This window comes from Carcharhinus amblyrhynchos, chromosome 4 (assembly GCF_965287045.1).
Source record: "Carcharhinus amblyrhynchos chromosome 4, sCarAmb.v2.hapA, whole genome shotgun sequence".
NCBI classification, from domain to species: domain Eukaryota; kingdom Metazoa; phylum Chordata; class Chondrichthyes; order Carcharhiniformes; family Carcharhinidae; genus Carcharhinus; species Carcharhinus amblyrhynchos.
The window spans coordinates 126,390,350-126,416,931 of NC_137327.1; the positions used below are offsets into that span (position 1 = coordinate 126,390,350).

Consider the following 26,582-nt stretch of genomic DNA (forward strand, 5'->3'; position numbering starts at 1 on the left):
ACATTATGCAGGGGGTTGATAGGGTAGATTAGAAGGCATCATCTGCTGCTGTTATTTATTGGTGTGTGGTGGTCGCCACTACCATTCACCTTCCCTCGCCCCTCAACTCACTATTCAATACTGTACATCGTCCTTAAATATTCCTTCATGTGTCCACGTCATCGTCTTAAGTTTCCCCTAGGATTCATGATTATTAGAGAGTCATAATAAATCCAATAGGAAATTCACGAGAGACATTACTATCCAGAAGATGTCTAGAATGTGGAACACACTGCCACAATGAGTAGGTGGCGTGGTGGCACAGTGGTTAGCACTGCTGCCTCACAATACCAGGGACCTGGGTTTGATTCCTAGCTTGGGTCACTGTCTTTATGGAGTCTGCACATTTTCCACATGTCTGAGTGGGTTTCCGCTGGGTGCTCCAGTTTCCTTCCACAGTCTAAAGATTGGGTGGATTGGCCATGGTAAATTGCACCTTAGTGTCAGGGGGACTAGCTGGGGTAATTGCATTGGCTTATGGGAGTAGGGCCTGGGTGGGATCGCGGTCGGTGCAAACTCCACACAGGCAGTGACCCAAGCCGGGAATTGAACCGGGGTCCCTGGTGCTATGAGGCAGCAATGCTAATCACTGTGCCACCGATTTGGTGCATTCCCCCCTTTGAGACCCAGGAGTTACTCCCCTTCCTCCCCCCGCACCCTCCTAACCCCGCCGCCTATCCTCTGATGGTACAATCGCCTCCCCAACCATCCCGCCCTTGGAACCACCGGGTCTTTAGTTCCAGGCAGAGCACTGCAGTATCAGTTTTGGTCAGTGCAGCGCTGTGTCTGATGGATTGGAGAGCTGTCAGCCAATCAGGCTGGCCATCAGTTCTCCAAGGGGGTCGGTGCAGACTCGATGGGTCAAATGGCCTCCTTCTGCACTGTCAGGATTCTGTGCAATGTGAACTTGGACCATTGTATGTGACTTTTGATGTTCCATATTGTGAAGTGATCAAAATGGATTAGGGACTCCTACTGCCTATTAATAGTAAGTAGCAGAATAAGCTCATTTGGACATATTTCCAGAGAGGCAAGTAGTAGAGTAGTCCAACTGGCAAGTTACCAGAGTTAAATGAATGAACTATGAATGCTGATTGTGGCAGTCTTCCAGGGCAAAATTAGTGGAGATTAAATAAACATGAATGCTGGAAAAGTGGACTGGGAGAACCATCTGTTTTCGGTGACTCCCAGAATTGGAGTTCACATCGAACGGAAGCATATCTGGTCATCATCCTCTCAACCTATCTCCCAATCAATCGAGCGCCTCATGTGCAGTGACAAACCAACATGTTCTTGTCCCTTTCCATGTTAACCCTTTGAATTCTATCCATGCCTTTCGCACATTTCCAAGTAACGTTTAATTCCTGGCGTATCGCTGTGACAGAAACGGCTCCACCTCTGAAGCCTTTAAAGTGGAACCAGAAAAAAAGCACAGAGCTGTTTAACGATGTGTGAGCCTGAATGAAGTGTATCAGTTAAATAAAAAAAAAACTCCAGGCACAGTGTGCACTGCTGATGCCAGAGAAATGCAAACGTGTGATCCAAACTTGAAATTCAATATTTCTGTTTTTCATTCATTTACAGGATGTGGGCATTTATTGCCCATCCCTAACTTCCCTCCATTTCACAGGGCATTTGAGGATAAACCACAATGTTGTGAGTCTGGAGTCACCTAGTTTAAGTTTAAAATTTTAAAGTTTATTTATTGGTGTTACGACCAGGCTTACATTAACACTGCAGTGAAGCTACGATGAAATCGACATGTCGACTGGACCAGGAAAAGAGAGCAGATTTCCTTCCCTAAAGTACTTTAGTGAACCAGATGGGTTTTTATGGCAATGGTTTCCTCGGTCATCATTAGACTTTTATTTCCAAATTTTTACTGAATTCAGATTTCACCATCTGCCGTGATGGGATTCGAACCAGGTCCCCTGAGGATTACTTTAGGTCTGCACAATATCACTATGCCACCATAGTGCCATTTCAAATACCTTACCTAATGTATCAATTAAGTGGACAATCCGGACCTTAGCATAATGCTAACTCCAGTTATTTAATTTGTGTGCCGAGTATGTTGAATACGGATAGCCCACTGTGACATTTGGCATGGAAACAGCAACAGGTTTAAAAGATCTAACTGTTCTGGGCAATTACACATGTGTCCTTCCTTATCATTCTATTTCCTATACAGTTTGGCAAACACGTGCCCAAAAGACTCATAGAATCATAGAATCCCTACAGTGCAGAAGGAAGCCATTCGGCCAGTCAAGTCTGTACTGACTCTCCGACAACAGCATCCCACCTAGGCCCCCAACCCCATTTATTTACCCTGCTAATCCCTCTCACCTGCACATCCATTGACTCTGTCTGCACTTCCCGCTGCCTCAAAAAAGCAGCCACCATAGTCAAGGACCCACGTACCCCAGACATTCTTTCTTCCACCTTCTTCAGTCAGGAAAAAGGTACAAAAGTCTGAGGTCACATACCAACCGACTCAAGAACAGTTTCTTCCATGCTTTTGAGTGGACCCACCCTATATTAAGTTGATCTTTCTTTACACCCTAGCTATGACTGTAACACTACATTCTGCACCCTCTCATTTCCTTCTCTATGCATGGTATGCTTTGCCTGCATAGCACACAAAAGACAATACTTTTCACTGTGTGCTAATACACGTGACACTAATAAATTAAATCAAATCCTTGGGATGCTAAGGGACAATTTAGCATGGCAGACCTGGGAAGAAGATGCAATCGCCATACGGAGAATCACCCAAGGCCAGAATCGAACCCAGGTCCCTAGAACTGTGATGCAGCCGTGGTAACCACTGTACTGCCACAAGGTACTAGAGCCATGGTTGGGATTTTCCAGTCCCGCCAGTGGTCTTTTTGTTAGCCTGCTACATCACAGCCTATGTTTCATCATTCTTTTTCCCATAGCATATTCCCAATATGGTGGGAATCTGGCCGATCACTGAAGGAACGTGAGGTTTCCGAACAGCAAGGGGAAGGGGGCGGGTATGGTTGTGTTTGATTACTTGCATTGTTTCACAGTCTACCTTCAAAGTGTGCGTTCAGGGAAAGCTCTGAATGGGGAAAGTTGCCACGAGATGGGCTGAATATTGTGTGCCCCTGGTGGGCATGTTTCTGTGGGGGAGGGTGTGGCATGTAAAATGGCATGGACACCCATCCCAGATTCTTCATCACGTAGGGTGGCATGGTGGCATAGTGGTTAGCACTGCTGCCTCACGGTGCTAGGGACCCCGGTTTGATTCCCAGCTTGGGTCACTGTCTGTATGTTCTCCCTGTGTCTGCGTGGGTTTCTTCCAGGTGCTCTGGTTTCTTCCCACAGTTTGAATGATGTGCTGGTTAGGTGCCTTGGCCACACTAAAGTTTTCCCTCAGTGTATTCGAACAGGCACCGGAGTGTGGTGACTGGGGGATTTTCACAGTAACTTCATCGCAGTGTTAACATAAGCCTACTTGTGACACTAATAAATAAGCTTTAAACCTGTTGTTTGCTACTGTACTCAATGTTGATATTATGATCCATAATATTATGATGCATCTCCACAGGATCTAAACCTGAAAGTCTACAGGGACAACCTTACCAGTTCTGTTTCCCTAAATGATGTGGTCATGATTCCAACATCTCCCGGACAAGATGAGGTGTTCTGGGACACCGAAGAGCCCCCTCCCAAGGTATGGTTATTGAAACACCTCCCACTTTGTTACTCAGAAGCCGCTAACATTCTCAGCACAACGGCGAAGGTTTATTTGCTTGTTCATCCATGCTGCGGAGTTTGTCAACTCATTTTGTGCTTAGCTGGAGTCACCTTCCTTTGTCTGTTGGATTGTAGAGCAAACTGTGTGAGAGTGGAGGGGGAAAACATTCTTCCCCGCAGCTCATTGGAATGCATGGGAAGCTCTTGCTAATCTACTCAAGCAGAAATCTTCTGTGTTGCACATTGCCAGAAACAAGATGCATTTCCATATTCTCCCTTTATATATCTTGCTGTTAACATCATTTGCGTTTAAAGGGAATTTGTCACAAACCCATGCTGTTAGCTCGAGGAACAAGCCAGACAGTAACAGGGAATTCAGTTGGCCAGAGATAAAACCCATCTTTCTCTGAAAAGCACAGTTACATTTCACACACTTGATCTCCACATCAAAAGTATTCTGTGTATTCACAGGATTTCCGATGTCTATGGCAGTGCAGTCTATGTCTGTGGCTTTGGTGGCAGTGAATTTGCTCACTGACTTACAATGCTCAATGTTACCATCACATACATGGCATTTCATAGAATCCCAACAGTGCAGAAGGAGGCCATTCAGCCCATCAAGTCTGCACTGACAACAATCCCACCCAGGTCCTATCCCTGTAGACCCATATATTTAACCCACTAACCCCTCTAACCTACACATCTGGGGAAACTAAGGGGCAATTTAGCACGGCCTATCAACCTAACCTGCACATCTTTGGACTGTGGGAGGAAACTGGAGCACCCGGAGGAAACACCGCGCAGAACGGGGAGAATGTACAAACTCCACAGAGACAATGACCCAAGCCAGAAATTGAACCATGGCGCTGTGAGGCAACAGTGCTAACCATTGTGCCATCATGCCACCATTTCATTACAAATATTTTGATTTCTGTTATTTTTAGCAATTTGTTGGATTTTTACATTACACTAACCATTGGTGTAAAAATTTAAGACTTATCATTAATGAATAAGCTTTTAGTAACTTGACAGTTGTCAATGGGATAGCAGTAAACTGATCTGGCCCAGACCAGGCTGATTTTGGTTATTTTATCTCATCCCTGCATGTAGTAAATGCTTCTCAGAGATTTCAAAGTGCAAACTTTTCAACTTTTCTCTTACATTTTCATTGTCTTGCTTTCTGTCTCTTAATCCAAAATCGCAGAATTGTTATGGAGGCCATTTGGCCCATCATGCCAGCACTGGCTCTCCAGTATAGTGCTATTCCCCTGCCTTTTCCCTATACCACGGCGCATTGTTTCAATTCAAATGCCTTTTTGAATGCCTCTATTGAGCCTGCCCCCACCAGACTTCCAGACAGAGTGTTCCAGACCTGAACCACTCGCCATGTGAAATAGTTATTTTCTCACATCACAATCTCTTCTTTCACAAATCACCTTAAATCTGTTCCCCAACATTCTCAATCCTTTCGTGAGCGGGAACAGTTTCCCTCTATCTGCTCTGTCCAGCCCCATCATGATTTTGAGCATCTCTATTAAATCTTCTCTTAGTTTTCTTCTCTCCAAATAGAACAGTCCCAAACTCTCCAATCTATCCTCTGAACTGAAGTTTCTCATCCCCTGGAACATTCCCGTAAACCTCTTCTGCACTCTCTCCAATGTGTTCACGTCCTTCCTACAGTGTGACACCCAGAGCTGTGCACAATATTCCAGCTGAGGTCTAACAATTGTCTTGTATAAGTTCAACATAACCTCCTTTCTCTTGTACTCTATGCCCCTATTAATAAAGCCCAGGATATGATGGGCAGGATTTTACAAATGAAACCGTAAATTCTCGCCTGAGGTCAACGGACATTTCCGTTGCTCATCCCTCGCCCACTTCGATTCCATGGTGGGCAGGACAGTAGAATTCCAGCCTATATGTTTTATCCAATCTTTCTTTCTGTGCCTGATTTAAATTAAATTCGCCCAATCTCCTCTGCCTTCTTCTCCTTCAATCTTCTATTTTCTTCTGAAGCCTTAAATCTGATTTTAAAAAGTCGGCTGCAGGTTGCAGTCTATTTACAGATACCCTCTTTTCCTCACTTCAATATCACCTCACTCTTTTGGCAAATACCTACATCAAAAAAGCTAAACATGTGATGGAAAGTCTAACTAATAGAACCATAGAAAAGTTACAGTTCAGGAGAAGGCGACTCAATCCATCTTGTCCATGCCAGCCCGAGGACACCCAAGTCCCCTTTCTAATCCCACCTTCCTGCATCAGGCCCTTAGCCCTATCTCTTACAGCACTTAAGGTGCAGATCCAGATACCTTTTAAAAGAGTTTAAAGCTTATTTATTAGTGTCACAAGTAGGCTTACATTAACATTGTAATGAAGTTACTGTGAAAATCCCCCAGTTGCCACCTGTTCAGGTACACTGAGGAAGAATTTAGCATGGCCAATCCACCTAACCAGCACATCTTTAGACTGTGAGACAGCACTGCTGACCACTGGGCCACCTGGGTTGCAGGGTCTCTGCCTCCATCACCAACTCGGCCAGTGAATTCCTGATGCAATTTTACTTGTACAGTCGGTAAAGGATTTATCACCAAAGGTAAGCATTTTTAATAAGAGAGTCGAGTCCTCCGGCTGTGAATAACCTGATTAAAAAACACTGAAAATAACTTGAAAAACTACTTTCATCGCTGTATACTAAGAATTTTCTTAGTGTAAATTATTTTATAAACATGACAATTCACCCACCACCCTTTGCATAATGAAGTCCTCCCTCATGTTCCCTCTGCACCTCCTGCCACTTATCTTGAACTATGTCCACCCCCCCCCCAACCCCAGTTCTAGAATTCTCCACCAAGGAAAACAATTTCATCCTGTCCACTCTATCTCTCCCCCTCATAATTTTGTACACCTCAATCAAGTCACCCCTCAGCTTTCTTTGTTCCAAGGAAAATAAAAAACCCAACTGATCCAATCTCTCCATGTGCGTCAGAGCCTCAGAGTAAAGGAGATGGCATTTAGGACTTTAAAAACGGTGGTGCGGTGGCACAGTGGTTAACACTGCTGCCTCTTGGATGATGTGCGGAGTTTGCACTTTCACCCTGTGTCTGCGCAGTTTCCTCCGGGTGCTCCGGTTTCCTCCTACAATCCAAAGATGTGCAGGTTAGGTTAATTGGCCGTGCTAAATTGCCCTTTAGTGTCCCAAGACAGGACAATCTGTGGGGTAAATATGTGGGTTACGGGGATAGTGCCTGGGTAAGATGCACTGTCAGAGAGTCGGTGCAGACTCGATGGGCTGAATGGCCTCCTTCTGCACTGTACAGCCCCAGCAACAATGGCTGATACAGATTTGTCAAGGCCTAATTGAATAATGGAACAGGTTTGAGGGGCTGAATGGTTTACTCTTGTTGCTATGCTCCTGAATACCTGCTTAATTAATTTAGTTTTTAGTTTAATTAAGTCTTTAGGTATTAGCTTTGTAAATTCATTAATTCATTTTGCCACAACAGGGATAATTCACTGTGTTTAAATTGAATGTATTAAAATGTAATCCTGCAGCAGATGGTTCGAATGCACGATAGTAAGTTTAGCATTTTTCCACATTTTGGGAATTCCAGCACTGGTAAATTCTTCTGGGCGGGTGGTGGGGGTGGGTGGTGCAGTTATTTTTTTAAAAACTGACTTCACATTCTTTTCACTCAAAAGGTTCCTGAACGGACTGTTTCGAAATCCTACAGCAGAGAGCAAATAAACAGTCATGGCCACAAAAGCACTTCCAGGTTAGTGAACACTGTCTTTTGTAAATGGGCCTAATCGCCTCATGAACTCCACTGTTAACAATGTCACAGCACGACTTACCATCTACCGTGGCAAACCTTTTAGCACTGAGGTGGAGAGACATTTTTTTCACCCAGAGGGTGGTGAATGTGTGGAATTCACTGCTACAGAAAGCGGTTGAAGCCAAAAGGTTATGCGATTTCAAGAAGAAATTGGGGACAGGGATTTTACAGCCTCACTCATCCTGAAACCGTAAAATCTGGCTCTAGGGCAACGGACCTTCCCATTGTCTGCCCCTAACCCGCTCCGATTCCCCTGACAGTCTGGGCAATAAAATTCCAGCCTCGATATAGCTCTCGGGGCAAAAGGGATTAAGGGACATGGGGGAAGCGGAGATCTGGATATTGAATTTGATGATCAGAATGAATGGAGGAGCAAGTTCGAAGACCGAATGGCCTATTCCTTCTTCTAGTTTCTGTGTAATCTTAGTTGCACTCAAAAAATTTTGCTGGTTAGATTACAGTTCTAAACTTCTAACACAAATCATGTGCATCATTGCGTCTTCCATGAACCACCCCAATCGGGTAGTGTAATGAAATGTAATTGTTTCATTCTCCTCTCTCTGTTAAGAAGTATTCTTTGATGTGTTTAAGGGTGATAACCTGATGCAATTTTACTTGTACAGTTGGTAAAGGATTTTATCACCAAAGATAAGCATTTTTAATAAGAGAGTCGAGTACTCCGGCTGTGAATAACCTGATTAAAAATCACGGAAAATAACTTCAAAAACTACTTTCTTTGCTGTACACTAAGAATTTTCTTTGTGTAAATTATTTTGTAAACATGATGAGCGAGGTTCTCCAGCCTCCCAGCCGCGTGTTTCCCACCAGCCGGAGGTGGCATGTTGTTTGCGAGTGGTGGGATTCTCTGGCCCTGCTGCTGTCAATGGAAACGTCACCCCACGAGAAACCTGCAGGCAGCACTGTGCTGTCGGCGGGACTGGAGAATCCCACCAGCGTCGGCAGCTGGAGAATTCCAATAAAATGTGATATTGAATTCGATAATCAGACATGATCAACATGAATGGCGGAGTAGGCTCATAGAGCCCAATGGCCTAGTCTTGCTTCTAGATTCGATGCGTTTGTATATTCTCAGTGCCTCTCAGAAGATAAACACAATTTATCTTTCCAAACCAGTGCAATTGGCAGAATCTTCAGTTTTGATTGGCCAGTTGTGTGGGCAGGATCTGCTCCAATGGCTTGAACCTAAGGGATCATGCTCCGTTTTGTATGTGACTCATATTTAAAACTCCCCAACTGTATTCAGTGGTTTGGCCAATTCCACCTGATGAACTGAAGGTTGGCCCCAAATTTCCCACACTAATTCTCATTGTCCCATCAACAATTACAACAGCTCACATTTTGATAGTTTTTTGTTATTCATTCATTGAATATGGGTGTTGCTGACTGACCAACATTTATTGCCGATACCCAGTTGCCCAACAGCAGTTGAAAGTCAACTTGCTGTAGCTCTGGAGTTCCATGTAGCCAGCTCAGGTAGGGGACAGCAGATTTCCTTCCCTAAAGGACATTAATGAACCAGCTGGGTTTTTCCGGCGATCGACAATGGTTTCATGGACGTCAGTAGATTCTTAATTCCAGATATTTTTTATTGATTTGAAATTCCACCAACTGCCGTGGCGGGATTCGAACCCGGGTCGCCAGAACATTAGTTAAGTTTCTGGAGTAATAATCTAACGACAATACCACTGGGCCATCGTCTCCCCATATCGTAAAGTTTCCCAAAGTGTTTTGCTGGAGCATGATGGGACAAAAAATCTGTTGCTGAGCAACGTAAGCAAATCTTCCATCAGGTAATCGAAAGCTGGGTCAAAGATGCAACTCTTAATGAGTGCCTTCAAGAGAAAGTGAGAGTTGTGGGGAATTTCAGGCCTGTGGCAGCAGCAATGATGGAGCAATGACTAGAGGAGAGGCCAGAATTGGAGGAGCACCAGGAGATTGGAAGATTTTCAGGCTATATGAGGTGAGCGAGATCAAGACGCCTGGTGTTTAGGAACTTAGAGTCTATGGCTGGTCGCACTTTTAATGAATAACAACACCTATTGAGAAGCATCTGATTCTTGTAGGTAAGGGGAAATGAACAGAACAGACATTTTTTTAATCTCCAAAATGGCTGACTGAGGACAAATGAGGGAGTATATTGTGCAATGATAATTTTGGTGGCATGATACCAGAGTTGAAATGGTTAAGTTATGAAGACCGGCATAAGTTTAGAAAGCTAAGTGATGGTTTAATTCTTGAGCTTACCGCACTAAAGAAGTTTGTAAAGGTCATTACAGAGAAGCGAGTTTATGTGTTGAGTGAATGTTGAATGGGAAGACGTAACCTTAAAATTTGAAACAGGCCATTTTGGAATGAACTCAGAAAACACTTTTTCACCGTGGGGAATGGACATCTGGAACTCATTCTTCCCAAACACTGAATGCAGTGTCAACTGAAATAGGCAGCATGGTGGAGCAGTGGTTAGCGCTGCTGCCTCATGGTGTCAGAGACCCAGGTTTGATTCCCAGCTTGGTCACTGTCTGTGTGGAGTTTGCACATTCTCCCTGTGCCTACGTGGGTTTCCTCCGGGTGCTCTGGTTTCCCCTCACAGTCCAAAGGTCTATGGGTTAGGTGCGTTGGCCATGGTAAATTGCCCCTCAGTGTCAGAAGGACTAGCTTGGGTAAATGCATGGGGTTGTGGGGATAGGACCTGGGTGGGATTGTGGTCAGTGCAGACTTGATGGGCTGAATGGCCTCCTTCTGCACTATAGGGGTCCTATGATGCTAAATGTCCAAGACTGGGAGGGATAACTCAAGGGTATCAATTCTTAGGAAGAGGTCAGCCATGGTGGTCATTGAATGATGGAACAGACTTGTAGTTGTTGATTCTTAATGCTGTAGGAGTGACTACCCAATCCATGAAAGACATGGTAAGTGAGAATATTCACATTTATAAAGGTCCGTTGATCTTATTGGGGAATTTCTCGTCTTGGGGTGGAAGCAGCCAGAGAATCCTACTGCAGTCAATAAATGTCCACAGACTTTGTCATTGTGGATTACCTAGGTTAATGCCATGGAGTCTTTAGGGCCACGCATCCAGTTTAAATCAATATTGCCATAATTTGTGCACAGATAATGTGTTGCTGATATTGTTATAAAGATTGGATTTACCCAGATATGTGGAAAGGGCTGTGGATATTAGGTCCATTTAAATTTTCCACAAGGGACATGCCTTTGTCACTTCCAGACTCGACTCCCCCAATACAAAGTCAGATCACTGCAGATGCATAATTAAAAACAGAAATTGCGAAAAATACTCACCAATCTAGGCTGCATCCATGGAGAGAGATCTAATGATGGCCTTGAAACCATTGTCGATTGTTGTAAAGACCCATCTGATTCACTAATGTCCTTCAGGGAAGGAAATCTGCCATCCTTACCTGGTCTGGCCTACGTGTCAGACTCATAGTAATCTCTCTGGAATAGCCTCAGTTCGAGGACAATTAGAAATGTGAAATAAATGCTGACCTAGCTAGTGATGACCACATGGAATAATAGAATCATTAACTAACTGGTCACAGAATCATAGGCTGAAATTCTCCCACCCTATCCCTGTAACCCCCATGTAACATTTTACCACGGCTAATCCACCTACACATTTTGGGACGCTAATGGGCAACTCAGCATGGCCAATCCACCCAACCTGCACATCTTTGGGAGGAACCAGGGCTCCTCAAAGAAACCAATGGAGGAGAATGTGCAACCCACTCAGACAGTCACGTAAGGCTGGAATCGGACCCAGGCCCCTGGCGGGTTCAAATGTCTCCGCTGGTGGGAAAGACCCAGAAAACTTGGAAGCGCAGCATTGATGATGGCAATGCTGTGTTGTTGGGGAAGGTGTCTATGGCTTAGAAGTGGTATTCGCCCTCTCTATAATCACAAGTTGCCCTCATTGATTTTGTTGCAAGTAATTGAAAAGAAACAACTGCAATTTACGCATACATGCCCTGGCATCCCTTTGACTAAGCTCCACTATTGAATCTGTAGAATCATAGCCCAGAGTTCAAAAAGCTACTTCCCAATCTCATACAATTTAGAAATTGCCTGTGGCAGTCTCATTTGTGCCTCTGAATGTGATCTTGTTAACGTGTAGATAAGCCTACTTTTCAGAGGGACAAGACAATCACGGTCTTCTTCTGCTATACAGTTTAAATACTCGTCCTTAAATTCCAAGCTAGCCTAAAGGATTATGTTCTGACGCCGCGCTGCGTGCAGGGAACCTTCCCGGGGGGATATGTGTGTCAGAAATGTGATGGTGTATCAGGATTAATTTAAGTGGTTGGAAAATCCCCAGAGATTCTGTTCCTGCAGACCAAGTTTTCCACAAAGTAAGAAAGTTGAATTGCAAAGCTTCACAATCCAGGGGCAAAAGTACTTCTGGCAAGTTAACTCCCACCCAGCAGACATTATTTCAACAATCTTAGCCATTCACATTGATATTTTTTGAGACGCGATACAATCCTTAAGTAAGAGAATGTTCATCTATAAAATTAATGATGAGTCACAAATAATGAAAGTGGAAGAATTGAAAGATTATTTTCTGGTTATAATAATGAAGTCCAATGTTACTCTTTTTTATTTGGAGGCATTACACTTTTTTCATGAGGTGATGTTACAGCTATACACTAGATTGTTGAAAACAGTACACAACTGCTGGTGGGATTTTCCAGCCCCGTCCACCGCCAGGATCTTTCAGTCCTGCCAATAGTCAATGGACTTTTGACTGGATCACCGAGTCTCTGCAACGGGTCCCACCATGACAGGACTGGAAGATCCCGGCAGGGAGAACTGTTTCCAAATTCTCCCAGCTCCCATCCCACAGCGTGAAAGCTCACGTTCCAAGATCATTGCTCTCGGATTGACAAGCATTATTGAATCATAAAATCACAGAGTCCTAATGTGCAGAAGGAGGCCATTCAGCCCATCGCATCTGACCACAATCCCACCCAGACCCTATCCCCATTCATTTACCCTAGCTAGCCACCCTAACACTAAGGGGCAATTTAGCGTGGGAAATCCACCTAACCTGCACATCTTTGGAAACCGGAACACCAGGAAGAAACTCGCACAGAAACAGGAAACAAAACATGCAAACTCTGCAGACAGTGACCCAAGCTAGGAATTGAACCCAGGTCCCTGGCACTGTGAGGCAACAGCTCTAACCACTTTGCCACCGTGCCACCCAGTGTTACCATCAACATCCCAATCACTGAATCATAGAATCATACAGTGCAGAAGAGGCCCTTCAGCCATCGAGTCTGCACCGACACCTTAGAAACACCTGACATCCCACCTAATCCCATCTGCCAGCACTTGATGCACAGCCCTGAATGTTATGATGTGCCAAGTGCTCATCCAGATACTTTTTAAAGGACGTGAGGCAACCCACCTCCACCACTCTCCCAGGCAGCGCTTTCCAGACCCTCACCACCCTCTGGGTAAAAAGGTCTTTCCTCACATCCCCCCTAAACCTCCTGCCCCTCACCTTGAACCTTTGCCTCCTTGTGACTGGCCCTTCAGCTAAGGGAAACAGCTGCACCTTATCCACTCTGTCCATATCCCTCATAATCTTGTACACCTCAATCAAGTCGCTATTCAGTCTTCTCTGCTCCAGCGAAAGCAACGCAAGGCTATCTAATCTCTCTTCATAACTTAAATGTTCCAACCCAGGCAGCATCCTGGTGAATCTCCTCTGCACCCCCTCCAGTACAATCACATCCTTCTAATAATGTGATGACCAGAACTGCAGACAGTACTCCAGTTATGGCCTTACCAAAATTCTATACAACACCATCATGACTTCGCTCCTTTTGTAATTGATGCCTCGATCGATAAAGATGTGTTATTTCACATTGCCCTTGAGTGGAACACACATAACAACTGCTGCAAGATGCTATAAGTCAGTGTTAAGTGAAAGGGTGGGTGCAGTAGGTAGCCCAGTGCTTAGAGTTATGGAACTATTACAGAGATCAAGGGTGGAATACTCCCATGCTGAGACAGAGGGTGGGATTTTCCTGCTGCGCTCGCCCCGAGACTGGAGGTCAACAGACCCTTGCTTGGTCCACCAAATTTTCTACCCCACCCAGTACTATTCCTGTGGCGGGCAAGACGTGAAAATTCCACTCTAAATGGCATGATGGGTGCAGGAATGGGGAACGTTGCAGGGAGCGGGCGCCAGTGGGGGAAAACACAACAAATCTCCCAGGTTTGGGGGCAATTTGGAATGGGTGACGGCTGATGGCCTTGCCAGCAACAACCCATGAAAAGAATCAAGAGGGATATTTTCCAATTTTTATAATACAGCCAATGAATTTCCCTCATTTTTGAGGGATGGAGAGGAGCGTTAAGCAGCTCCATCGCTCTACCCCATTGCGATGCCAATCCTGTTCTATCTCGAACGATCGAATTGTCACTGTGGTCAGTTTTACATCGTGCAGCAATGCTGACGTCTCCACCAACCACCACCCCTCCCCCCGCCCCTCCCCACAACTCGGAGTGAAGTCACAGAGCCCCGATCCAAGCAGTTAATTTTACAACAGTGTTAACCTGCGATCTGAACATGAAATTGTGTTTTCGCGTGCAGTGATTTGATTCAGTTCAAAGCCAGGCTGAAAGGCATTTAATGAGACAAGGCCAGGCACAAAATGTTCAGCTTCTTCGTTTCAAAGGCGAGTGTACAAAGCAGGAGTCCAAATTCCAATATTTACATAACTCAATCACATCACTCTCCTTGGAAAAATATCTCCCCTGTTCTTTTAGTGGAATGACTGACGTATTTCTGGCAGTTGCTGCAAACTATGAAATCTAACTTCCTGTACACTCAGCTTCCAGCTCCAAGCCAAAGACAGCCTGGCTCCAAACTCCACTGCTCCTATTCCCTTTAACTGTGAGTGTCTTTGTGCAGAGGGAAGGTGGTGATAGGAACGGGAATACATTGTTCAGCTCCCTGAAACTGATCTGCCTATTCAATTAGACCCTGGTTGATCTGTCTCCTCACTCCATCTATCCATCTTGGTTCTGAAACCATTGACAACCTTGACTGATAACTTCTGTCAACCTCAGTTTTTGAAGTCTTCACTTGATTGTTGAGGGAGAGCGTTCCGGATTTCCACTGCCCTTTGTGTGAAGGAGTGCTTCCTCACCCTTCAGTGGTCTGCCTCTCACTTTGTTCTGGACTCGCCCGCCCAAGGAAATAATCATCTCTCTATCTATCCTGCGAAATCATTTATTCATCTTAAATGCCTCGATTGGGTGGCATGGTGGCATAGTGGTTAGTACTGCTGCCTCACAGTGCCAGGGATCTGGGTTTGATTCGCGGCTCGGGTTAGTGAGTGTGTGGAGTCTGTACATTCCCCCCGTGTCTGCATTGGTTTCCTCCGGGTGCTCCAGTTTCCTCCCACAGTCCGAAAGAGCTGCTGGTTAGGTGCATTGGCTATGCTAAATTTTCCCTCAGTGTACCTGAACAGGCATCAGAGTGTGGCGACTAGAGAATTTTCACAGTCACTTCATTGCAGTGTTAATGTTAGCCTACTTGCGACACTAATAAATAAACTTTAAACTTTAGATCACCGTATAATTGCTCCATTGGAGTACAATGTACGCTATGCAACCAGTGTTCATGATTTAGGGTGGCACGGTGGCACAGTCATTAGCAATGCTGTGTCACAGTGTCAGGGACTCAGGTTTGATTCCCAGCTTGGGTAACTGTCTGTGCGGAACCTACACATTCTCCCCGTGTCTGCGTGGTTTTCCTCCAGGTGTTCTGGTTTCCTCCCACAGTCCAAAGATGAGTGTGTTAAGTGGTTTGGCCGTGCTAAATTGACTCTAAACGTACCAGGATAGATTAGCCATGAGAAATGTGTGGGGTTGTGGGAACAGGGTGGGGGAATGGGACTGGGGAAGGTATTCTGTCAGAGAGAGTCTGTGCAGAATCGATGGGCCAAATGGCCACTTTCTGCACTGTACGGATTCTATGATTGAATGATTGGACCCAGTGATATTCTGATTAGCCTGCAGTGTATCCCTTCTAAGACTAGTGTATCCTTCCTGAGGTCCAGTCAACTCATCAGAACTTTGTATTAGTGTCACCTTTTTGTACTCCAATGCCCATGACTCTGATATTATTTTGTACCTAGAACAAAGATCAAAGAAAAGTACAGCACAGGAACCTCCAAGGCTGTGTACAGATTATGGTGCCCCAATCAAAGTTAAAAAAAAGTCCTTCCTCCTTTACTTGGTCCATATCTCTCTATTCCCTCCCTATTCATGTACCCATCCAGGCGCCTCCTAAGTGTTGCCAAGTGCCTGCTTCCACCACCTTCTCTGGCAGCTCGTTCCAGGCAAGAGGATACGGTGGAAGCAGGCAAAATACTTGTCCACTAGCTTTTAGTGATTTGTCTATATGGGGCCGCTACATCTGTCTGATACAACACAATGCCTAGCTCCTCATTTAGAAAATGCCCTGAATGCCATTGAACTCCATCTGCCACCGTTTTGCTATATCACTGCTTCAACAGTGAGCCTGCCAATAAATCTGGCTATCTCTCAGAGTGTGTTTTTCAATCCCTTTCCAGTTCTTTGTGCTGTTTTTTCCTCTCATGTTTCTCATTAACCATTAGGCACATTGTGATGCCCTGAGGTCATGAGAGATGTAAAAACTAGGAGCAGGAGTGGGCAATTCAGCCCCTGAGCCTGCTCCATCTTTTAACACGACCGTGGCTGATCTCATCTTGGCCTGAGCTCCACTTTCCTGCCAGTTCACCCATAGCCTTTCAAACCCTTACTAATTAAAAGCCTGTCCATCTGCTCCTTAAATTGACCCAATATCCTGGCATCCACCGCACTCTGATATAGCGAATTCCATAGATTCATCACCCTTTGAGATAATTAATCCTTCCTCATTCCTGTTTAAATTTGCTACCCTCTTAACTTAAAGCTATGACCTCTTAATAAAATGACTGCAGATGCTGGAATCTGAGACCAAAAGAGAAAGTGCTGGATGATCTCAGCAGGTCGGGTAGCATCTGTAAGGAGGGAAAAGAGCTGACGTTTCGAGTCTGGACTCTGACCTCTTGTTCAAGATTGTCCCAAGGGAGAAAAAATGCCGGGTGGAATTTTTCCATCCCGCCTGCCACGGAATCATAGCAGGTGGGGAGGCAGATCATTGCAAAGGTCTGTTATCCTGGGGATGGAATTTTCGGGTTTTGGGGTGAACGCAGCGGGAAAATCCCATCCATCCTCTCTAGGTCTGCGGCGTACAAATGCAAGTCTTTTCTGTCCCATACATTCCTCCCCTTGAGGTGATGTGCAGTTGATACCAGCAGCCTGAAGATTACCCAGTTCTGTGTGTTGAGCTGCGAATGGGCTAAATGATCACTGGCACGGCAAATGCTTCGCTCTTTCTTTGGGAAAAAAAAAGAGATGCAGTTACCAATCAGCGATGACAAATTGCTGCCTCACGGTTGACTGATGGTGGATTGCTTTTGTCTCTGTTTCAGTAGCTTTGAACTGCAGCCCCTGTGGGAGAGGGTGGAGAGCCCGTTAGCCAAGCAAGCAAAAGGCAGTTCCCCAGGCAACAACCCACAGAGTGGCGTTCGAAGTAGTTCCCGGACAGCGTCAGGTGAGTCGGTGGCTGTGCTGTACGTGTGTTCCTACAAACGCCGTTTGAGTTTCAGTTTGTCGTTGCACCTCCTGTCACGAAATTGCAATGTTACGCCGATCAGCTTTCTCCGTTGGTCATTTCTTTATTTTTATGTTCTTTTGGTGCCATGCCTTCCAACTTCCCCAAAAAGTTACATGTTTTTTAGGGAAGTTATAGGTGTGGCACCAAGTTCCCAGTCACTTGGCATTGCCGTTCCCTGTTGAGCTGCGTAGAATTTATCTCGACATCAGGTTACAGAGAACTTACCACACAGAAACAGGAACTTCAGCCTAATGAGCCTGTGTTGACGTATACTTTCTACACCGGCTGTTCCCAGGCCCTTTTATTCCCTCATCTCTTCATCCACCTATCTCATCTAATCTTGCTTTGTTGAAATAGCTTCTGCCTCGACCACTAATCGTGGGATTGAATTCCACAGCTGAACAACCTCCTGTTCTAAACCCCCTGCATTTATAATCATAGAATCCCTACAGTGCAGAAGGAGGCCATTCAGCCCATCAAGTCTGCACTGACCACAAACTCACCCAGGTCCTTCCTCTCCTGTAACCCCACACATTTACCCTGTCAATCCCCCTGACGGTAGGGGCAATTTAGCACGGCCAATCCCCCTAACACACACATCTTTGGACTGTGGGAGGAAACCAGAGCACCTGCAGGAAATCCAGGAAGACTCGGGGAGAATGTGCAAATTCCACACAGACAGTGACCCGAGACTGGAATTGAACCCGTTTCCCTGGCGCTGTGAGGCCATGGTACTGTGTATTCGGTGCAGTGGGAAGGTGGAGGTGGGGAGGGAGGGCAGGTGGGCGAACTCTCCCATTTTGTGAGAGTGCAGTTGCTGGCAGCTCTGGAAAGGCCTGTTCCGCCCACCAGGATAGGGGGATCCCACGCCAGCTTCCACATTCGGAAGCTCATTAATTATGCACAAAAGGGTTCCCCTCAGACTCTCCCGGGGGGGCTGGCAGCTAATTCGTCCACCCACTCTCAACTGATGGGTTCAAAGGTCACGGTGCCATATTTAAATACCAGTGCCATGCACTCATGTCACTCTCTCCAGCCCGCCTGACTTTGCCGGATCGTTTCGGGCGTCAGCAACCCAAAGGAAAAGGCTCGCCACCTCAAGAAGAAATCCGATCAACCACCCTCACCTCAGCCTATTGCCTGCGGCATTGGTCAACCAATTCAAAAGCTGTTGACAAGTCCAGAAAAATCAAGAACAATTGTTTAGAACAGCCACAGAGATGTCATTTGCGACTTTGATTAGGGCCATTTCAATTCTATTGCCAAAGCACAAAGCTAACTGGAGAAGCTTAGAATTATGGGGGAAATGGCATGGATTTGGAACACAGCAACATTGTTAAAGGATTTGTAGAACAAAGGAATGTTGGAGATGGAGCAGTAGTTTACAAGGCCAGGGAAGTCAAGGATGTACTTTTTTAATCTGAGAATGTGCTGGAGCCAGGTTTAATCAAAATATTTAATAGGGAATTATCTGAAAAGGAAGAAGATGCAGGGTTACGGGGAGAAGGCGCAGAAATAGTACGAGGTGAATTGCTCATTCAAAGAGCTGGTACATGCGGAATGGCTTCCTTCTGCACTGTAACAAATCTGTGATTCTATAACACTAGATTTGAAGGGGACAGTGGCTGAGGAGAGGGAACCTTAGCTGGTATAGGGACCAGGGAGGGAAACTGGATTGTTAGCAGTTCAATAGCAATGGAAAATAGGAGTAGGCCATTTGACCCTTTGAGTCTGCTCCACACCTGAAATGATTTCTATGGATGAGAGGCGGGATTTTTGAAAAAAAATAGAAAAGTTTGCAAGTTCAGTGCGAGAGAAGGGGCGAAACTTTGAAAAAGGCCAAAGTGCCAGGGTGAGGTTGAAATATGCATGCAGGATAGAGCCACCAGCAAATTAATGGCCAGATTTGGAGACTGGTGTGGACGGCGAAGGAACTGTTTGAGGGAGTGGAACATAAGAAATAGGAGCAGGAGTAGGCCATCTAGCCCTTCGAGAAGATTGACAATGGGTTGATCCAAGTATCCAGTGGAGGTACAGTGTGGCCTCTGTGATTAGAGATGCATCCCAGTGGACTGGCTACATTATGAATGGACTCTACAACAAAAGGGAGCTGGGGGAAAATGCAAGAGCAAAGATCAGTGGTTCTTTGACTTATTAACCACTAGGTGTGACCCTTGCATTCTACAAACTGTTTCTCGGTATTCTTAAAGCACTCAAATAAAAACAGGATATTTTTTGCTTTGATTTGATTCGTTATTGTCACAGGTACTAATATACAGTGAAAAATATTGTTTCTCGCATGCAATGCAGACACAGCATACCGTTCATAGAGAAGGAAAGAACAGGGTGCAGAACATAATGTTACAGCCATAGCTAGGGTGCAGAGCAAGGTCAACTTAATATAAGATAGGTCCATTCAAAAGTCTGAAGGCAGCAGGGAAGAAGCTGTTCTTGAGTCGGTTGGTACGTGACCTCAGACTTTTGTAGTTTTTTTTTCCCGACAGAAGGAGGTGGAAGAGAGAATGTCTGGGGTACGTGGGGCCCTGGATTATGCCGGCTGCTTTTCCAAGGCAGCGGGAAGTGTAGACAGTGTCAATGGACGGGAGGTTGGTTTGAGTGATGGATTGGGCTACGTTGACAGCTCTTTGTGGTTTCTTGCAGTCTTGGTCAGAGCTGCTGGAAATCTGATATAAAAGCAGCAAATGCTGATTAAAATCAGCAGGTGTGGTAGCACCTGTGGAGAGAGAGAAACACAGATAGGTCAAACGGACTTGAAACGCGAAACGTTAACTCTGTTTCTCCCCACAGATGCTGGCGGGCCTGCTGAGATTATGCAGTGTTTTAGAAATCATAAAATCCCTACAGTGCAGAAGTAGGCCATTTGGCTCACTGAGCCTGCACTGACAACAATCCCACCCAAGCCCTATTCCTGTAATCCCACATATATTTACCCTGTTAATCCCCCTAACGTTAGGGTCAATTTAGCATGGCCAATCGACCTAACCTGCACATCTTTGGACTGTGGGAGGAAACCGGAGCACCCAGAGGAAACCCACACAGACATGGAGAGAATGTGCAAACTCCGATGACTCGAGGCCGGAATTGAACCCGGGTCCCTGGCGCTGTGAGGTAGCAGTGCTGACCATTGTGCCACTGTGCCGCCAAGTTGTGTGCTTTATTTATTGAAGAACCAAATTATTTCCTGAAAATTAGCAAAGCCACAAATATCAGGGTCCTCCATAATTGCTGCTCTTTACTGATTACCAAGGGAATGAATAAATAGTAAACCCCTTCCCCCCAGCAAATTTTCCATCAATAGTCATTGCATTAGTGTGTGCCCAGTGTCCAGCAAAGTCATTGTCTGTGAAGAAGGCACCCCTGTCGCTCACAATGTCCCACACTATTCCTATTCCAAACCTACACTGGACTTCACTGATGTAGTCAGCGAACCCCTCATGAATTGTGGATACAATATACAAACAGAGAACTGCAGCGGAAACCTTTTAATAACAAAACGTTTAATATTCAGCAGCCCATTATGTTGTCAGCAAAACAGACCCAAGTTGAACTAGGTTTAACCCCGGTTTCTAAATAACCATGTCACATTTTGGTAACCTAGAATATGTGAGCTTACTAATTACAGCCAGAGGGACCACTCCCAGCCTTCCCAGGAAGTTCTCTCTGCATGGAATCCACAAATATATACCATTATTAGACATAACGAGCAAAACCGCATTGATTGAAGTGAGATTATCATCTTGTCATCTGGGATGTTTGCATCTGATCCTTTCTGTGGCAATTTGCATTTCCACTTGTTCTGTTTTCACATTTCATTTGTCACCCCTCTTATTGCTGTTTTTTTTTCCCCAGTAGTTTGTTGATCCCAATTTATAAACACCTACCGTGTCTTATGGGAGAGCTTGATCATCTCGACCTCTCTAAAATCAGCCAATTACAATGTATCAGGTTACCAAATGAGGTAGAATTTTGAAGCACAAAAGCAGGCCATTCGGCCCAGCAGATCTGTGCTAGTTTTGATGCTCCATATGATCCTGTAGTCAGCATACCCTGTCCGTGTTGGTGTCGAGACTTTGCCACTGGACCAGAAACCCAGAGGCCCAGCTTTATCCTTTAAAATTTTTCATTTATTTGAACTTTAATTATTAGTGTAGGCTTACATTAATGCTGCAATAAAGTTACTGTGAAAATCTTCTAATTGCCACAGTCCAGCGGCTGTTTGGTTACACCGAGGAAGAATTTAGCACAGCCAGTGCACCCAACCAGCTCATCTTTCGGATTGTGGGAAGAAATTGGAGCACCCGGAGGACACTCACACTGACACAGGGAGAATGTACAAACACTACACAGACAGTGACCCAAGCCAAGAATCGAACCTGGGTCCCTGATGCAATAAGGCAGCAATTCTAGCCATTGTGCTATCATTCCACCCCTTGCATTCTTTTTTAAATAAAAATACAATATTTGCAATTCCCTCATCCTCTGGAACCACCACTGTATCTGGAGGCAACCAGAAGGTTATGGTTAGTGCCTCTGTAATTTTCTCCCTGACACCCTCACATGTGAATATTCAGATCCTGGTGACTTTTCAATGTTCAGTATGTTCAGCAGCCTATCCAAAACCTCCTTTGATTTTGTAATCAAATTTTGGTCCATCCAGTTCCTCAGTTATCTCCTCCCTCACTAAGACATTGGCTATATCTCTATCCTTGGTCAAGATAAATGCAAAGTAGAATATTTCATAGAATCCCTTCGGTGCAGAAAGAGGCCATTCAGCCCATAAAGCCTGCACCAATCCCTATCCCCTATCCCCGTGAACCCACATATTTGCCCCGCTAATTCTTCTAACCTACGCATCCCAGGTCACGAAGGGGCAATTTGGCATGGCCAATCCACCTAACTCGCACATCTTTGGAGCGTGGGAGGAGACCCACGCAGACATGGGGAGAACATGCAAAACTCCACACAGACAGTGGCCCAAGCCAGCTCTCTGGAGTTGTGAGACAGCAGTGCAAACCACTGTGCCACCATTTGTAGATTCTTTTGAATGGCTCCTCCTCCTGTTAACTACTCTGTTACTGTTTATATGCCAGTAGAAGACAGTTGGATTCCCTTTTATGTTAGCTGCGAAATTATTGATTCCAAATTGCATTGGCCAGGTCTGTTCTCACTCCACGCAACTGGCCTGATATATCGCCCCTTTTCTTGTCTTTTTCCACGGTGAATCTAAACCTCATGATCATTGTTCCCTAAGTGTTCCTATGCCTACATTGATCCACTTGACCCACTTGAGATGATCAGCTGCAATCATGATGTATGGCTCGAAGGGCCAAATGGCCTCCTCCCACTCCAATCTTCTATATTTCTATGTTTCTATGAAATAGTGTTACCTATCTTTCCCAATCTTTTGTGCACTTTATTTTGCCTTCTTATTGCTACATGCTGGTTCCCATCCCCTTGCCAAGTTGGGTCAAACTTCTCCAAAAGCATGCGCAAACCACCCAAGAAAAACCTGGTCCCAGCTCTGTTGAGGTGCAACCCATCCAGCCTGTATGGGACGTTTGCCCCCAAAACCTCACCTAAACCCCCAGGAATCTAAAACCATCCCTCATGCACCAAACTTCCAGGCACATGTCGGGCGGCACAGTGGACAGTGGTCAGCACTGTTGCCTCACAGCTCCAGAGACCTGGATTCGATTCCTGGCTTGGGTCACAGTCTGTGTGGAGTTTGCACATTCTCCCCATGTCTGCGTGGGCTTCCTTTGGGTGCTTCAATTTCCTCCCATAGTCCAAACATTTGCAGGCTAGGTGCATTGGCCGTGCTAAAGTGTCCCTTAGTGTCTTGAGATGTGTAGGTTAGCAGGGTAAATATGTGGGGTTACGGGGATAAGGTCTAGATGGGATTGTTGTCAGTGCAGACTCGATGGGCCGAATGGCCTCCTTCTGCAATGTAGGGACTCCATGATTTCTGCTCTGCTCCGCCTTCCTATTGCTATATTCACAAGTGCGTGGATAGGAAGAGGGATTCCAGTAAAACATTCATTAACTCTTTGCACCTCATTATCTGCAGCTACAATTTCAAGGACCCACTTATAAATCTGATACAGCTCAGCAAAATAGTTGAGTTAGTTAACTTGCGCTGACAAGCAAAACCCTTTTAAAGACAGGTCTGCAAATGATGTCACTGAACTCGCAGATGGATCTAAATCCCAAAGGATTGAAAAATAGTTGGGGGGGGGGTGGTAGAGGAAGTTGCTGGGGAGAATCAAAAGTTAATCATCCTTCTTTATGACTGGTTTTCAAAGAGATCCTGTTGTTGAGGCTCCCTTGTTTCCATGGCTACACATTTTTATTTCATGTGGTTACTTTGCTGCAAAACCCTTTAATTTGTTGCCAGTCCGTTTAATTCCTTCAGTCCCTGGAAATCTGTCATTTTCGGAAGATGCTGACAGCACTGTGTCAAAGACTGACATTAATTATGAAACTATTTTTGTTTATTTTGAATAGACGCTCTGAAAGTTCTGTGAACTTACCGGACTGGCGCCACTAAAGTTCAGTTTATTGAACCACGCGTGCCAATTTTGCGTTTTGTGACCCCAAAATTTTGAAACCAGACCAGAACAAAATATCAGTCAGACTGACCAAACAGTAGAATCATAGAATCATAGAATCCTACAGTGCAGAAAGAAGCCCTTCGGCCCATCGAGTCTGCACCGATCACATTCCCACCCAGGCCCTACCCCCATATCCCTATATATTTTACCCACTAATCCCTCTAACCTATGCATCCCTAGACACTAAGGGGCAATTTTAGCATGGCCAATCAACCTAACCCGCACATCTTTGGACTGTTGGCTAAGAACAAGCATCAGGCCAAGCCCCAGATAGGGACAAATGCCTCATCTTTCCAGCTTGGAACTTGTTTGTCTCTCTTGTGGGGACCTTGAATTGGGTTCAATTGGATTTTGGAATTTGGTTTTTGGAGCGAGTTAGGAATGGATTTGGACTTATCCACTTTGAACATTGGCTTTGGCAAAATATGCAAGCATGGTCCAATAAACTAAACTTCAATGTTGCAAATCCCGTAAGTTCACAGAATTCTTGGAGCGCCTATTTAAGTAAACAAGAATAGTGAGGATGGAATAGAAAATAGAAAAAAACTTGCCTCGACTAGCACATTGCAAGACCCAGGATTATGTGCTGAAGAACACATCTAGAGCTGGGCTCAGCTGACACATACGTGCAATGGGGGATAGTCCCTTGTCTGAAGATATTTCAGCCATAATGAAGCGAAGGGAGTGGTATTGTACAGAATCCTCCCTTTTGGGCTGTGTGACTCACATTGAATGTATAGAGGGGCTATACGTTCAAAGTGTAGCCCCTCACATTGCTACATGAGAGGTGATGTAGGCCCTGTAGCACGATGGCACAGTGGTTAGCATTGCTGCCTCACAGCATCAGGAACCTGTGTTCGATTCCCGGCTTGAGTCACTGTCTGTGCAAAGTCTGCACATTCTCCCCATGTCTGTGTGGGTTTCCTCTGGGTGCTCCGGTTTACTCCCACAGTCCGAAAGACATGCTGGTTAGGTGCGTGTCATGCTCAGTTCTCCCTCAGTGTACCCAAACTGGTGCCAGAGTGTGGTGACTAGGGGATATTCACGGTAACTTCATTGCAATGCTAATGTAAGCCTTTGTGGCACTAATAAATAAACTTAAAACTTTACAATGAATATTACATGTACCACAGCATTTATAAAGAGGGAGAGAAACTGACGTTTCACGTCCAGATCCCCCTTTATCAAAGTTTGCTTTGACAAAGAGTCATCTGGACTCAAAACGTCAGCTCTTTTCTCTCCTTACAGGTGCTGCCAGACCTGCTGAGATTTTCCAGCGCTTTCTCTTTTGGGTTCAGATTCCAGCATCTGCAGCAATTTGCTTTTAATTGCCTATATCACAATTACATAGAAGCATCTCAAGAGTGCAAGTTATTCTGGGGAGACAATTTAAATACCTCTGCACCATTTGGAATGACCATTTGAAATGTCTGTTTTGTTTCTGTGACTCTATTGAAGCACCTCAGAATGCAACATGGTAGATGTAGAGAACATGAATGATATTGCACTTTGCGAAATGGCCATTTTGAAATGTTTGCAGTGTTCCTTCAGACTTTTTATTAATAAACTATATTTTTCCACAAACAAAATTTGCTTAAACTGCTGACGGATTTCAGTCATTGATTCCTGTTCTTTTTTGACTCCCAGGGCCTTTCTCCAGTTCCTCCGCCCAAAGTGACAAACAACTCAGCAGGCGATGTGAAGAGAAAAGGAGTTTCCCAATATCTAGGAATCACACGGTGAGTCAGCAGTTGGAAGCGTGTAACACAGAAATATACCTTCTGATCTTGTCAGATTTTAATGAACTACCAGAGCCAGGGAAATGCGGATGGGAGGGGCAGACACAACTGGTTAAACGACAAAAGGAACGTGGTACAAGGCATAAGGAGAATGGGACAAGGAAAAGAACAAGAGATAGGCTCAAAGATGGTGCAAATAGCGACAGCAGAACAGCAGAGAGAGGAGGGGAGTATGGAAAACCTAGGAAGGGAAGGCAGTAGTGTACTGGTATTGTCAGTAGACTAATAATCCTGAGACCCAGGGTAATGCTCTGATGACATTGAAACTTAGAAGGAAGGAGCAGGATGAGGCCATTTGGTCATTTGAGCCTGCTCCGCCATTCATTATGATCATGGCTGATCATCCAACTTAACGGCTTAATCCTGCTTTCTCCCCATAACCTGTAGTCCCATTTGCCCCAAGTGCTATATCCAGCTGCCTCTTGAATACATTCAATATTTTGGCATCAACTACCTCCTGTGGTAATGAATTCCACAGGCTCACCACTCTTTGAGTGAAGAAATGTCTCCTCACCTCCATCCTAAATCCTCAGACTGTGACCCCTGGTTCTGGACTCTCCCACCATCGGGAATATCCTCCCTGCATCTACCATGTCTAGTCCTATTAGAATTTTATAAGTCTCTCAAAGATCACCCCTCATTCGTCTGAACTCCAGCAAAAACAATCCCAACCTAATCAATCTCTCTTCATACATCAGTCCCACCATCCCTGGAATCAGCCTGGTAAACCTTTGCTACACTCCCTCGAGAGCAAGAATATCCTTCCTCAGAAAAGGAGACCAAAACTGCACACAATATCCCAGGTGTGGCC

At 45.1% G+C, this 26,582-nt stretch overlaps 1 protein-coding gene across 1 annotated transcript in view; it reads left to right on the plus strand.

Annotated features, from left to right (window-relative positions):
- LOC145342331 (mitogen-activated protein kinase kinase kinase kinase 4) overlaps positions 1-26,582 on the plus strand; it is a 281,028-nt gene that overhangs the window by 172,907 nt on the left and 81,539 nt on the right. Inside the window, exons 15-18 of the mRNA XM_080187822.1 lie at positions 3,614-3,739; positions 7,465-7,538; positions 17,156-17,277; positions 25,620-25,711. Coding sequence (XP_080043948.1) covers positions 3,614-3,739; positions 7,465-7,538; positions 17,156-17,277; positions 25,620-25,711 — 414 coding nt within the window. The remainder of the gene's footprint in view (positions 1-3,613; positions 3,740-7,464; positions 7,539-17,155; positions 17,278-25,619; positions 25,712-26,582) is intronic.